At 46.1% G+C, this 15,587-nt stretch overlaps 1 protein-coding gene across 1 annotated transcript in view; it reads left to right on the top strand.

Moving 5' to 3' along the window:
* Window positions 1-13,743, top strand: part of kif21b (kinesin family member 21B) — a 53,497-nt gene extending 39,754 nt beyond the window's left edge. The window contains exons 27-34 of the mRNA XM_067255105.1: window positions 2,352-2,390; window positions 5,196-5,332; window positions 6,039-6,219; window positions 6,481-6,645; window positions 6,823-6,940; window positions 7,072-7,242; window positions 10,833-11,032; window positions 13,623-13,743. Coding sequence (XP_067111206.1) covers window positions 2,352-2,390; window positions 5,196-5,332; window positions 6,039-6,219; window positions 6,481-6,645; window positions 6,823-6,940; window positions 7,072-7,242; window positions 10,833-11,032; window positions 13,623-13,707 — 1,096 coding nt within the window. The 3' untranslated portion in view covers window positions 13,708-13,743. The remainder of the gene's footprint in view (window positions 1-2,351; window positions 2,391-5,195; window positions 5,333-6,038; window positions 6,220-6,480; window positions 6,646-6,822; window positions 6,941-7,071; window positions 7,243-10,832; window positions 11,033-13,622) is intronic.
* Window positions 13,744-15,587: the final 1,844 nt, after the last annotated feature.

Raw genomic sequence — 15,587 nt, 5'->3', positions numbered from 1 at the left:
CGCTTTTATCCAAAGCGACTTCCAAGACAGAACTTTACAAAAGTGCATAGGTTACTGATCATAACAACGAGATAGCCCCAAGCATTGCGAGCAGCCAAAACATGAAGCATACATTGTGAAAAACCAAATAAGTGCCAAAGGGAAGAAACATAAGAGCATGCAGTTAAACAAGTTACAATTAAACAACATGAACCTCAAAAAGTGCAAGAGTGTACCTGTAGAAAAGCAATCAACAGTAAAATATTTCACAGCGAGTACAAGAATTTAAATCCGTTACAACTAACCAACATGAGCAACAAGTCTCTCAATCTCTCTCTTTCTTAAGTACCGTTGTACATTTAGTCATTTAGCAGACGCTCTTATCCAGAGCGACTTGTAGTTGTACTCCCGGAACAAGTGCGTCTTAAGCCTTTATCTCTTCTACATGTATGACTGTTGACATGTTGTGAATGTTGTGAATCTGGGAGCAGAGCTACACAAACTCACAGACCAAGCTGCCTGCCACCAAGGCCCACACCCCGTAAAGCACAAAGTGAAAAGCTACGATATGGAGTAATTTATGGAGGGTATATTTGTTTTAACTGCTCTGCTGCCACTGGATATTATCTCTCTCTTTTCAAACGAGCCTTATACAAGTTCATCACCCCTCACAGGGCCAATCCTGTGAACAGAACTATCAAATATTTATAGCATAATATCTTGTTTTAATGCCATGCACATGGAATGGTTCCTCTACTGATTGTCTAAGACTAAGGGAGACCTTGGGTAAGATGTTTTTAATGGCTGATTTGAATCACCTCTTTGCCTGGGTGGGATTTTCTGTGGTCTGTGCCGTTGGACCTAAAGTGAAGACTCCACCAACAGGCATTGCCTCATGTTCTGAAACGTGCATGCCAAAGACAAGCTAATATTACAGCAGTTTTGCTCTGTGAGTTCCTGTCATTATTGACTACCCAATCCTCCAATCAGCTCACAGTCTCCCTGCTGCTAACCCTCTCTTCTGCATTCTGCATCTGTGTGTTTCGGGATAACTCTCCCCCATCTCCTCCAGGTCCAGTTCCCCTTTCTCCCCAACTGTTCCTTTGTTTTACTGTAGGTAACTGTTTCTGCCTTAAATCCTGTCTTCTAAACCTAACCCTTGCCCTGCTATTGGCTCATTTATGGATAAAGCTCCCATCCCCTGACCCTGCCATGGGCTAGTCTGGGAGCATCTCTAGCCTATTATAGACTGCCAGCCAGGCTAACCATGCAGGATACCAACCTGGGTCAACCTTTTACGTTGAATGTCAACTTCCCTTTTAGGGCTGAACGATTAATTGCATTTGCGATAATATCGCGATGTGACAAAACAAGATTTTGTTATCGCAAATACTGCGATTTTACTTTGGTGCACGTTACACTTTACCTTGACCTGTACGATGGCCTCAGGCTGGACAGAACCTGACACCACAAACACTTTGCCAATTTTGCCTTAAAAAAAATGCTGCGCAGTGTCAAGTATTGTGCAAAACCTGCCTGGCTAACGTTGCTACCTCACGGGGCAACACCACCAACCTAATTCGGCCCTAAAAGAAATACCAGAAAACCATGTACGATGCATAGCTAAAATGCTAAACACCAGTGTGTCAAATAAGCCAAATAACAACCGACAGGATCACTGATCTAAATGTTTTAAAGCCTAACTCCATATTCATGAACAAAATTACTCAAGCAGTAACGGCGTTCATCACGAAAGGCATGATGTCCCTCGGTGATACAGATACAGTAGGATCCCTATGGCTGTCAGTGCCATACTGTTTCTGTTAGGCTACTGACTGGATCAGAAATGTTCAGACAGTGTTTCTTTTTCTTTTAAGATTTAACCTTTTCGATGCATGATTTCTAAATATTTCCGACGGTCCCCACAGCGCAAGTTATTTTTCTCCAAAACGGTAGCTAGCTAGCTTAAGTTAAGAAAGTGCAATGCACATGTTACTAGCCTAAGTTTAGCTTAGATTTACCAATACATTATCGAAGAGTTACAGGCGGTATGTTTTCCTTAATTTTTCTGAACTTTGTGTGTTATTTTGCTGACTGGAGATCAGTAGGCTATATATCTATATTTATTAATAGTAAGTCATATAATAATCGCATATTAAATCGCAAATGCAATATTAGTAAAAAAAATCGCAAATAGCTTATTTTCCGAAATCGTTCAGCCCTATTCCCTTCCTATGCCTTTAACCTTGAGCTAACCCTATACCAATAACCCTGTGTCTAACATCAACCCTAACCCTGACCCTATACCAATAACCCTGTCTCTGACCCTGACCCCAATCCTAACCTTAACCCTGCTCCTGTTCTGTCTCCAGGTCGGATGACAGCGACTCCTCTCTCTCGGAGGTGCTCAGGTAGAGATATCTGTCTGTCTTCTCTCTCTTCCCCTCTTCTTCTCTGTCCCCTCTTCTTCTCTGTCTTCTCTCTCTTCCCCTCTTCTTCTCTGTCTTCTCTCTCTTCCCCTCTTCTTCTCTGTCATCTCTCTCTTCCCCTCTTTTTCTCCCGCTCTTTTTGTGTGTGATTGGCCAGCACCTCGTCTGGCTCTTAATTTCATTTCACATTTTGGTGAGCATGCTTTACCTCCTACCCCCCCACATCCTCTCACCCCTACCCCCCCCCCCCCCCCCCATCCCTTGCTGTGCCCACACCACCCCCCCACCAGGAGACCTGACCCAACCGTACTGCCATGCTGTGGACTGAGGCTTCTCTACCACAGTCATTAACAAGTTCAGAGAAGATGCCCAAAAGAATTGAGTACACTTGGCAAGACTTGAGATTCAAGCCATTTGGCAGGAAGTAACACAAGCGGTTAATGATGTCATTTCCTCTGACTCCAGCTGTGGAGCAGCAGTCACCTGAGAGAGATGTAGCTCTTCTCTCCTGCCTCACACCAGCATGGATACCTTCATTATCACCTGGGAGACTAGAAAACATCTCTCCCTCTATAACCTTTCCTCTCTATAAGAAGCATTGGATCATCCATTAACAGGTTCCCATTCAGAAGCCCACAGCGTGACAGCCCCACAGTAGCTAGAGCTTTTAATGAATAAGGAATATAGCCTTTCATTTCACTTCCTGTTTTGAATAATGCTTCAACCACACCTAATTAGTATGGATTATATTGTACATCCTTTGTTTGGTTGGTAATCTAACTCTAACCAATCAGGATATATATATCCTGTTAGACCTGATTGGGTAGTTAATTATAAGGCCTCTGTTCTCCATGGCAGTAAGGTTCTTTCTGTTCAAATGCCCCCTGTCCACCACTTCTCTTTATCCATAAAAATCTTCTTGAACTCAAATGCCCTCCATTCCAACCCCTTCCTGGTCTCTGCAGCAGCCCGGTTCCAATCCAGTCATGTTTCACTTCAGACTGGAACTGGGCCGGGCAGAAAGGGAAGTGGGAGGTCCCACACCCTAAGCCCCACCCACATTACCTCAAACTGTACCAGGATTGGCCTATAAAGTGGAAACACAGGATGCTAGCTCCATTGGTGGACATGCTGCATGCTGGTGATGACACAGGATGTTGTTTGTTTTTGAGTTGCGAGCTGTCGCTGAGTCATGCTGTGACCATCTTGTGATGAACAGTGTGACCATCAGCACTGCTGTGTGGAGTTGATTATGATTTGGTTTGTGTTTTGGGTTGTGACCATAGTGGACATACATGCATGCACTCTCTCACACTATCACAACTGGTTTCTGTGTGTTGATGTCACTGTTTTGATGGCTATATTTGCACAATGCTTCACAGAGGTATTGGGGGGGCTGGTCAGTTTATGTTGATGGGGAGGAACTATATATGTATTTAGGTGTGTGTATTTTTGTGTGTGTGTGTGTTAGCATTCTAAATACTGCAGGTAAAGTGAAGATGTCTGTAAAGGACTCTGACTTCACACCTTCGGTTCTGTCCATCTCTCATCTTTTGTTCTCTCATCTCCAGTCCTTTTTCCCTACACTGACCTCTCCTCTGTCCCATTCTCTCTCCCTCTCTCCTCATTCTTTAATGTCTCTCCCTCTCTTTTTTGCCCAGCAGTTCAAATCGCCTCGTTCTGATTAAGAGGCAGGGAGTAAGAGAGAGAGGGAGGGAGAGAGAGAGATGTAGTACAAGACCGCTTGGAAAAACATAGAAATAATAAGGAAGGACAAGAAAATGAATACGTGGTTGGAAAACAAAAGAGCTGAGTGTGAGAGAGAAAGATGGGAGACAGAGAACAAGATGGAGAGGAAGCCTCATTCCACCTTGTAGGTTATCTTTCCAACTATAATCCAGCACAACTGATTCTAATAATTACATGATCGACAAAGTGTGAAAAACTGGTGGAAAACCGTAGAGTGCTCCAGGATCTCCAGGAGCAAGGATCTCCATGAACAGGGTTGGACTACCTTGGTGTAGATATTACCCAGAGCAGCTTTAGTTTAAGCAGGCAGATGGAGTAACTGGGATGGATGGAGAGAGAGTGGAGAAGAAAGATGACCTACAGCCTTAGATAAGATGACAGTAAGGATTATAGATGCAGCAACTAAAAAAGGTGTGCAGGTTTGTGTGTGTTTGCGAGTGTGCAGGTTTATGTCAAGTGTTTGTGTGTTGGCGAGTGTGCAGGGTTATGTCTGTGTGTGTGTGTGTGTTGGCGAGTGTGCAGGTTTATGTCTGTGTCTGTGTGTTGGCGAGTGTGCAGGGTTATGTGTGTGTGTGTGTGTTGGCGAGTGTGCAGGGTTATGTCTGTGTGTGTGTGTGTGTGTGTGTTGGCGAGTGTGCAGGGTTATGTCTGTGTGTGTTGGCGAGTGTGCAGGGTTATGTCTGTGCGTGTGTGTGTGTGTTGGCGAGTGTGCAGAGTTATGTCTGTGTGTGTGTGTGTGTGTGTTGGCGAGTGTGCAGGGTTATGTCTGTGTGTGTGTGTGTGCTGGCGAGTGTGCAGGGTTATGTCTGTGTGTGTGTGTGTGTTGGCGAGTGTGCAGAGTTATGTCTGTGTGCGTGTGTGTTGGCGAGTGTGCAGGTTTATGTCTGTTGGCAGGGTGTTCTGATGATTTTTGATCCTCTGGTGTGTGTAGGTCCGTTATAACATCACATCACTGGGGGAACACTAGGGCACAATCACTCTGGTGGACGGTGTGACTGTGTGTGACTGTGTGTGACTGTGTGTGTGTGTTTCCCTCAGGGGGGTGATCAGTCCCTTGGGGGGGCTGAAGGGGGGGCGGACGACGCCCCTGCAATGTGTAGCCGCAGCTGAAGGACACTCCAAACCCGTCCTCTGTGTGGATGCCACCGATGAGCTGCTCTTCACCGGCTCTAAAGGTACACACAAACCAGACTTCCCAGATGGTTCTGTGTAACTTACCATCTTGCTGTGTCAGAACTGACTCTAAATCCAACCTGATGAAGAGATAATAGCTTGTTTGAGGGCTTTATCATGACATCTCATTACTGTATAACAGCGATTCCCAGCCTGTGGTCTACGAGGGTAATACAGTTGGGCCGCAAAACCAATGAAAACTAAGCTATGAAAAAGTAATAAATATCAAAATGTTGATATATACTGTTGGTAAATTATTAAAATAAATGTTGCAGTGAAAGCGAACTGTTTGGCTCCTGTGGTGTTAAACATGTGTGATAAGCGAACTGTTTGGCTCCTGTGGTGTTAAACATGTGTGATAAGCGCGAATTAAGTGAACAGATGTGTTGTGCGGCCGCAAAAATATTTGAGGTATGCAAGTGGAAAAGGTCGGGAATAGCTGCTGTACAGTTGGTAACCCTGACTCGTTGTGTCTTTTACCCCTTTATTCACCTCCTCTCTCCGCTGTATCTCTCTCTCTCTCCCCTGTATCCCCCCCCCCCTCTCTCTCTCTCTCTCTCTCTCTCTCTCTCTCTCTCTCTCTCTCTCTCTCTCTCTCTCTGTCTCTCTCTCTCTCCCCTGTACCCCCCCCCCCCTCCCCCCCCCCTCTCTCTCCCCTGTATCCCCCCCTCTCTCTCACTCTCCTGCCCCTCCCCCCCACCCCCCAAGACCGTACCTGTAAGATGTGGAACCTGGTGACAGGTCAGGAAATCGTCACACTGAAGGGCCACCCCAACAATGTGGTGTCTGTGAAGTACTGCTCCTCCTCCTGCCTGTTGTTCTCTGTCTCCACCTCCTACATCAAGGTGTGGGACATCCGCGATTCCGCCAAGTGTGTCCGCACCCTCACGTGAGTCCCCAATATCCTTTTTTTTCTCTCTCTCTCTCTCTCTCTCTCTCTCTCTCTCTCTCTCTCTCTCTCTCTCTCTCTCTCTCTCTCTCTCTCACAATGTTGAAAGTCTGTCATCAAATCGGAACAGGTTTGTGATCCTGTCTTCTCTGTCCTTCATACCCTTATGTTGCCGTTCCTCATCTTCCTCTGTTCTTCTATCATTTCCTTTATCCATCACTTTCACCCTCTCTATGACCCCACCCACCATCGCTCCCCCAGCTCGTCAGGTCAGGTGGTGTCGGGGGATGCGTGTGCTGGCTCCACCACACGCACCATCACCTTCTCCCAGGGAGAGTACCAGATCAACCAGATCGCCCTCAACCCTTCTGGCTCGGTGCTGTACGCTGCCGCCGGAAACTCTGTACGCTCCTGGGACCTCAGCAGGTAACACACACAGAGAGGCATGAGCACAAGGGCACCCCCACAGTATTTCCTGCTTATTCTATCATCCTTATTCTTCTCCTCAATCCTCTCTCTCCCTCTTCCTCTCTGTCTCTCTCAACTCCTCCCTCTATGTCTCTCTCTCCTCCCTCTCTCCTTCCATCTCCTGCCCCCCAACAGGATGCAGCCAGCAGGGAAGCTGACAGGCCACACAGGCTCGGTCATGTGTCTGACGGTTGGTCAGTCTATCCTGGGGAAGGACCAGGTCATCACCGGCTCCAAGGACCACTATGTCAAGGTACACACACAAACACACACACACACACACACATACATAGAGGGTCTATATGACTCTCCTAAACAGTAGATGTCTGGGAGGTATGGTAGTCAGCGCTGCTGTTTCCTACTTGACGAGTCGTCTCATGCCAGGTGTTTGATGTGGCGGAGGGAATGCTGGGAAACGTAGGCCCGGCTCACAACTTTGAGCCCCCGCACTACGACGGCATCGAGTGTCTGACTGTGCATGGAGACGTGCTCTTCAGTGGTTCCCGTGACAACGGCATCAAAAAGTGGGATCTGGATCAGCAGGAGCTCTCACAGGTATGTGAGTGTGTGTGTGTGTGTGTATTTATATATGTGTATGTGTGGTGGTAAAATGTCAAGGATAAAGTACCTCAGGACCTGTTCCGATTTGCTCTGCTTATTTCCCCAGACGCCCTGTGATCTGTGGCCCACAAACACCATCGTTATCACTTGAGAGGGGGGTTCTGTGTATGTGTGTCTGTGTGAGCTCAAGGCTGACTATTATAGTGTGAGTGTGTGTGAGAGTGTGTGTGTGAGAGTGTGTGTGTGTGAGAGTGTGAGAGTGTGTGAGAGTGTATGTGTCAGTGAGTGTGTGACAGAGAGAGAGAGAGAGAGAGAGAGAGAGAGAGAGAGAGAGAGAGAGAGAGAGAGAGAGAGAGAGAGAGAGAGAGAGAGAGAGAGAGAGAGAGAGAGAGAGAGAGAGAGAGAGAGAGAGAGAGAGAGAGAGAGAGAGAGAGAGAGAGAGAGAGAGAGAGAGAGCAGAACCCAGAGAGAGAGAGAGAGAGAGACCATGAACCAGGGGGTTCATGGGTAAATCTTGATAAATCTGATAAATCTTGATAAATCTTGTCTAGGGTGCCAAATGTGCTAGGACCGGTACTGGCTGTAAGATCGCCTATACTTGTGCATTGCTTCCCTTACAAAAAAGAAGTATACTTCAAGTTTATTTTGTAAGTATACTTAGTATAAAAAGTATACTATTATCATGTTACTTAAAGTATACTAGCAGTGTACTTATTTATATACTATTTTTGTACTTATTTATATGCTATTTTTGTACTAAGTAAACTGAATTGGCCCACTTTTAGGTCACTTAGTACACTTTAAAGTACACTTATAGTGTATTTCAAGGTTTACTTTTGAATACTGTAAAGTAGCCTGTGTAGTGCACTTTCAGTTCATCAAGTATACTTCCTAAAGAGCCTCCAAGTACACTTTGCAATACTTTTAAGTGCACTTTCAATTAATGAAAGTACTTCAAGAAATGAACTTAATAAATAAAATTTTACTATTACTTACTAATATATTATAATGTTTAGGAGCCCCTCAAACACCTTAGATTATAAGTCACTTAGCAATACAGGGGCCCTTGCAAAGTTGCACTGTAGTTTCTTAGCTGAAAGAAGCTATTCACTGCGCAAGTGTTCACGTTTTAAGAATCCAGCTCTTCTTATGAAACGTAACAGTAATTTAACTCATGGTTACAATGGTAAACCACCACAACAATGACCATGCAACAAAACACTACATTCTAAGCAGACACATTTAAAAAAACGAAATTCATGAAGTTACATTTGTATTTCGAACAAACGGCAAACTTATCAGCAAATTTTAACACTATTTACCGCCTTGCATCATGGGAATAGACCAGCCAATGAGCCACGCTATCTTCATTTTTTCAGGTCGTTATTTCGTTCTTCAGTCAGTTTGACAGTATAACCTTCAAATGCATAATGCAACCCTTCGGTCTGCTTCTTTCTCAAGTAGCTTTTTCTTTTTTTCCATTAATACTCCAATTGATAATTATTAGTATAAGATTATAGGGCTTCAGAATGTTTTGGAAGTAATTAAGGTTACAGCTTCAGTACCAAAAAAGATTCAATGTGCAATGCATAATAGATTTTCATAGACATGAATAATTAGAATGAGATGGATCAAAAAAATGTAACCTGTAATGTACTTTAAAATTATTTTGACTGTTTTTGCTGTATAATAATAGAAAATGTACATCCGATTCCAGAAGAAATGTATACCATTTTCTGTTTTTAAGCATACTTCTTAAAATTATATCAAAAGTGAACTATTTTCAAAGCATACTTATAAGTAAATCAAAAGTGAACTATTTTCTAAGTATACTTCTTAAAAGTATATCAAAAGTGAACTATTTTCTAAGCATACTTCTTAAAAGTATATCAAAAGTGAACTAAGTGTACTATCCATATTTTAATATACTTATAGTATACTTTAATATACTTCTTTTTTGTAAGGGTTGGTATCATTGTTCCCGTATCAAGTGTGGCACATATTCCAGGGCGGGTTATAATCCGATTTACAAACACAAAGCTCCCTTGGGAATGGGAGCTTTTATAGAAAATGCAAATACGGTATGCATGTGTGTGCATGCATGCGTGTGTATGCATGTGTGTGCATGCATGTGTGTGTATGCATGCGTGTGTGTGCATGCGTGTGTGTGCATGCGTGTGTGTGCATGCGTGTGTGTGTATGCATGTGATGTGTGTGTATGCATGCGTGTGCATGCGTGTGTGTGCATGCGTGTGTGTGCATGCGTGTGTGTGTATGCGTGTGCAGGGGTGGGACTGGTCATGCTTCACTCATTTTCTGTGTTTGTTGATTCAGTACAACATGGCAGATAGTTCTCATTGTTAATTAATCCAGTAGTATAATCATATTTACATTTACGTTACATTTATTCATTTAGCAGACGCTTTTATCCAAAGCGACTTCCAAGAGAGCTTTACAAAGTGCATAGATCATAACAACAAGATAGCCACAAAACATTGCGAGTAGCCAAAACATGAAGCACACATTGTGAACAACCAAAGTAAGTGCCAAAGGGAAGAACCATAAGAGCATGTAGTTAAACAAGTTACAATTAAACAACATGAACCGCTATACGTGCAAGTGTACCTGTGGAAAAAACAAGCAACAATAATAAAAACAATATATCACAGCGAGTACAAAAATTTAAATCAGTTACCACTAACCACAAGAGCAACAAGTCTCTGAGCAAGAGTCATTGTGATCCTTGAGGAAACTAACATCGGGTCAAGCGAACCATTCCTAAGTACCGTTGTACTCCCGGAACAAGTGCGTCTTGGAGCCTTTTCTTGAAGGTGGAGAGACAGTCAGTGTCTCTGATGGAGGTGGGGAGTTGATTCCACCACTGGGGGGCCAGACAGGAGAAGAGCTTGTGTTGGGACCGGGCGGTCTTGAGCGGTGGGACCACCAGGCGGTTGTCTGAAGAAGACCGTAGGTGACGGGTGGGAGTGTAAGGCTGCAGGAGAGACTTGATGTAGACGGGTGCAGTTCCGTTCACTGCTCGGAAGGTCAATACCAGGGTCTTGAATCTGATACGGGCCATGATAGGTAGCCAGTGGAGAGAGATGAGGAGTGGGGTAACATGGGAGCGTCTGGGTAGATTGTAGACCAGGCGGGCCACTGCGTTCTGAATCCTCTGAAGAGGGCGGGTTGCACATGCTGGGAGACCAGCGAGCAGCGAGTTGCAATAGTCCAACTTGGAGAGGACAAGTGCTTGGACTAGCAGCTGGGTGGAGTGCTCAGACAGGTATCTCCTGATCTTCCGGATGTTGTAGAGGGTGAATCTACACGACCGGGAGACCGCAGCAATGTGGAGCATATGCTTCTAAAATGGTCCATGTTGCTAAGATACACTGTTGTCAACAACCGCCCGTCTGTAATTTCTTCCCCAAAGATGCTCAAGCTGAGTTTATACCATTCTCTAAAGTTATACACATACCCATTGCGTATACTGTTCCTTTATCTCTCCACTGAAAAAGTCAACTCTACCTTCCTCTCTCTGTCTTTTCTGAATCCATTCTGTCTTTTTCCATTCCTCTCCTCTCCAGCAAATCCCCAATGCCCACAAGGACTGGGTGTGTGCGCTGGCCTTTGTGCCCAGCCGGCCCCTGCTGCTAAGTGCGTGCCGGGGGGGCATGATGAAGGTGTGGCACGTGGACAACTTCACGCCCATAGGGGAGCTCCGGGGTCACGACAGCCCCATCAACGCCATCTGCACAAACTCCAGACAAATCTTCACCGCTTCGAGGTACAGCCTAACCTACTAACCATAATAATAACCCTAATCATAATCCTGCTAACACTAACCCTACTGCTTTACTGGGGGATAAGGTCAGGTTCAGAATGTAAGGACAGCTCAGTTAGGGTTAAGTTCTAGTTGTCTTTTACCATCAACATATTTTATGAAGAGGGTCTGTTCTCTTACTCTTTCTCTTCTGACTGTTTCTCCCCTTTCATCTCTTCTAACCCTAACTCCCTAACCCTAACCTCTCTTCACTGACTTGACAACTTCACTGATCTCCTCCCCTCTCCTTTCCTCACCTACTCACCTCACCTATCATCTACTCCCTTTACGCTCCCATATTCTCCTCAACTCCAATCCCCTCCTCCCCACTCCTCTCCTTTTCTCTCCTCCCCTTTCCTCTTCTCCCCTTTCTTGTCCTCTCCTCTACCCTCCTCCCCTCCTCTTTCCTCCTCCCCTCCTGCTGCAGTGATGGCAGGGTGAAGTTGTGGAGCTATGTCCCAGGTCTGACTCCCTGTCTCCCTCGGAGGGTCCTGGCCATCAAAGGCCGCGCCACCAGCCTCCCATGAGCCTCTGCTCCGCCCGCCGCCTCCCCCGCTCTACTCTGGTACTCTCTCTCTCCTCTGGTACTCTCTCTCTCTCCTCTGGTACTCTCTCTCTCCTCTGGTACTCTCTCTCTCTCTCCTCTGGTACTCTCTCTCTCTCCTCTGGTACTCTCTCTCTCCTCTGGTACTCTCTCTCTCTCCTCTGGTACTCTCTCTCTCTCCTCTGGTACTCTCTCTCTCCTCTGGTACTCTCTCTCTCTCCTCTGGTACTCTCTCTCTCCTCTGGTACTCTCTCTCTCTCCTCTGGTACTCTCTCTCTCTTCTGGTACTTTCTCTCTCCTCTGGTACTCTCTCTCTCTCTTCTGGTACTCTCTCTCTCCTCTGGTACTCTCTCTCTCTTCTGGTACTCTCTCTCTCCTCTGGTACTCTCTCTCTCCTCTGGTACTCTCTCTTCTGGTACTACTTTTCTCCAGTCTTCCTTCTGTTTCTTAGAATTCTGAATTCAGAACACATACTTTTTTTTCTAGGCGATTTGCAAGTTGATAATTTGTCTCCTTTATATCTTTTCTTATACACTTCTGCTACCGTCACCTTTTCCTACTCTCTGAGTAGTAGCGAATATCTGCCCTAATTGCTTTTCACTTTGAACAAGTGACTCAGTTCTGCTCAGCCTGCTTGTGTCATCTGGTACAGTCCAAGATGGTCGACTGTGAGAGTGGTCAGCTCTGCCTCGTCTAATTGGCTCCAGCCTTCCAAAGATTCAGCTTTGCTAGTTTCCTGAACAGAACAACATTTAGCGTTAGCTCCTGCTAACACAATGCCTGACAAATGTTTGCTTGTCACCGTTTTAGTGAGTGGAATTTGTGGTGGGCTTTGAAAAATGAAGTAACGGTTGACAGGAGGTGATGAGGTGGAAGGAGTTGCCTAGTCAGTAGAGCTGAGCTGGGAAGGAGGATGTTCTCATCCTTCAGGATCCTAATGTTATTATAGGTCTTAATACACGTCTCTAAGATGTATGTTTATCTGAGAATGAGAGAGAGACGGTAGAAGGGCGGGTGACAGTTTGAGGAGGAGGGAGAGAGAGGGGAAGGAGGGAGAGAGAGAGGGAGAAAGAGTGAAGGAGAGGGAGGGGGCGAGCAATAGAGTGGGGAGGGTGGGTGGTTGAGAGAGGGAGATGGGAGGGTGGGTGGTTGAGAGAGAGAAGGGGGAAGGTTCCGTTTGTTCAGTGTTCTTGCAGGGGAGGCTTGTCGACACAGGGTAGAGTGATGTTTGATGTCTATTTTGGGTCTGAGTCCTTTGTGCTCTGTAATTGGTGAGGCAGTGAGGGGTCGGTGTGTTTGTGTGTTTGAGCTGGTATGTGTGCATGGAGGGGCGATGGGGGGCAGAGAGGAGGAGAGTTCATTCTCTTTATTTGAACTGCTGGTTTTGATGTTTGTCTCTCTGGTCTTGTGTGGGATGTACAATGGATGTGTTTGAAGATTCAGGAAATTGAGTCATACTTTCTCTTCTTTCTCCTCCTCTCACTCATGTTCTCTTCCTCTGTCCCCAATCGTCTCTATCTCTCCTGGTTGCCCTCTCTCCCGCTACTCCCCCTCCACCTCTCTCTCTCCCTCTACTCCCCCGGCACCTCTCTCTCTCCCGCTACTCCCCCTCCACCTCTCTCTCTCCCTCTACTCCCCCTCCACCTCTCTCTCTCCCGCTACTGCCCCTCCACCTCTCTCTCTCCCGCTACTCCCCCTCCACCTCTCTCTCTCCCTCTACTCCCCCTCCGCCTCTCTCTCTCCCTCTACTGCCCCTCCACCTCTCTCTCTCTCCCTTTACTCCCCCTCCACCTCCCTCTACTCCCCCTCCACCTCTCTCTCTCCCTCTACTGCCCCTCCACCTCTCTCTCTCCCTCTACTGCCCCTCCACCTCTCTCTCTCCCTCTACTGCCCCTCCACCTCTCTCTCTCCCTCTACTGCCCCCCCACCTCTCTCTCTCTCCATCTACTCCCCCTAAACCTCTCTCTCCCTGCTCCTCCACCCTTTATCTGTTCCTCATCTCCCTCTCAGTGACATGACAGTGAAGATCTGGACAGTGAAGATGGATAAGGCGACGGTCAACAGCGGCCATCGTGTAGATGTCATCCGCATGTGACCAGCGGCCATCGTGTAGATGTCATCCGCATGTGACCAGCGGCCATCGTGTAGATGTCATCCGCATGTGACCAGCGGCCATCGTGTAGATGTCATCCGCATGTGACCAGCGGCCATCGTGTAGATGTCATCCGCATGTGACCTCATCTCGTGACCTCAGGCGTTCACACATCAAGGCGATGCAAAGTGTCATTTTTTTATTTTGTGCTTTTTCTACTGCCATTCCTACTTACAAAGTGCCAACTGATTTGAATGAGATGAAACCCCATACATTGTTGCTCTCGAAACTGGCATTTAAAGGAAAGCATCATTTTTACTGAGTAAAACAAAATGTCCTTGATCGACATTCATAGATACAGCTGCTGACAGACTGGAGTATTTGTGTATTTGTGTTCCGTCAAGGATAACACGGCATCCATATCCTCATCCTCAGGGAACGCCATATATGAGCCAATAGAATGAGGAGGAGGATTTCTGCAGGATTGTTAGTGTTTTGATCTCCTATAGGTTGATGACTGAGTCACACAGGCTGAAGCCTGTGTTGGAAGCTCAGGGGATGGTGGGGTGCTTTAGGTTGGTGGCAGAAATCACAAGGATATTATATAACACACCTATAGAAACATGTGACACTGTTCTGATGTGTTTCTTCTGACCTCCTGTTCAACACTAACCCCTCCCAGCTCCCCAACACTAACCCTGTGGGCCTCATGTACGTACATTTGCAAACGTAGCGTTATTAGCGCCATGGCCAACCCACAGATTGCGCACGCTGTGATACTTCAGTTTATGTCGTATTTACGAAACCTGCAGTTCATCGGGTAATCAGCGCCTTTCTCCGCCCACTATACCGTAAATTGTGAGCATTTAAACGCGCAATTGAATGGGCCTCTTTCTATCAAGGATCAGCCATCAAAGTCAAAACAGCGAAAACAAAGATTTAGTGATAACGAAGTTGATGTGCTTGTTCATGAGGTAACAGCAAATTTAAATATTACACAAGGCCGGAATTCCACACCGACACAAAAAAATGCAATCTGGACCGAAATTACAAATTCCAGTAACTGTAATATTGCATGGCTGCTTAATCTGTAACGTGTAATGATTTTGTGTTCACTCTACTGAAAAAGTGTGATCCTTGTGGCAAATATCCTTTCAGATCGCCTCCTCGAATGTGTCTTCGTCTTGCTCGGATTACTGCTGTCATTTCACCAGGAGGCATATGTGAGGGAACCCGCGTGCATCCAGGTTTACACTTGCTTTTAAGAGGCGCAGAATTATCACCGCAAAATAGAAGCGCACTTTCACAGGCAGTTTTTGTACATACCGCGGAATACATAATTAGGCGCACTTTACGCATCCCCTCCCATCTCTTTATGGGAAACTCCCACTTTTCCCTTGACCCTCCCGTGAATGCATATGCATGAAACGGAAAAGCGCAATTTGCCATTTTCAGTTCCCGCGACAAGCAGTCTGCGCTTTTACCTCAGTGCGGCATGTTTGTACATACCTCGCCATGCTTTTATGCGCAAATTGTGAAACAAATACGCCTGAAGTGGGCGCAAAAGCGTTAGTACATGAGTCCCTGTGTGTCTATGTTTCACTCTAAAGGTCCCTCTTCCCCCAGGAGAACTCTTCTTTACCTCAGTGAAACTGGTTCAGGTGTGCTTGTCCAGCTCAGTGTTTGTGTACTTAGGACATGTGTAGCGTTCTGATTCCTCATCTCCTGAAGTGGTGTGAGGTAGCCTGTGAGCTTGCAGGTCTTTGGTCAGAGCTGGCTCCCTGGGAAGCCCAGATCCAATAACACCACTAACACCGGCAGTCCCAGAGGAACTAACAAGCCATCCTCTAATCGCAGCGAGAAATGCTCACGCTTGCAGAAAT

The sequence above is a fragment of the Osmerus mordax genome, chromosome 1 (genome assembly GCF_038355195.1).
Source record: "Osmerus mordax isolate fOsmMor3 chromosome 1, fOsmMor3.pri, whole genome shotgun sequence".
NCBI lineage: Eukaryota > Metazoa > Chordata > Actinopteri > Osmeriformes > Osmeridae > Osmerus > Osmerus mordax.
The sequence above is the reverse complement of the archived record's forward strand: the minus strand, read 5'-3'. Positions and strand labels throughout refer to the sequence as shown.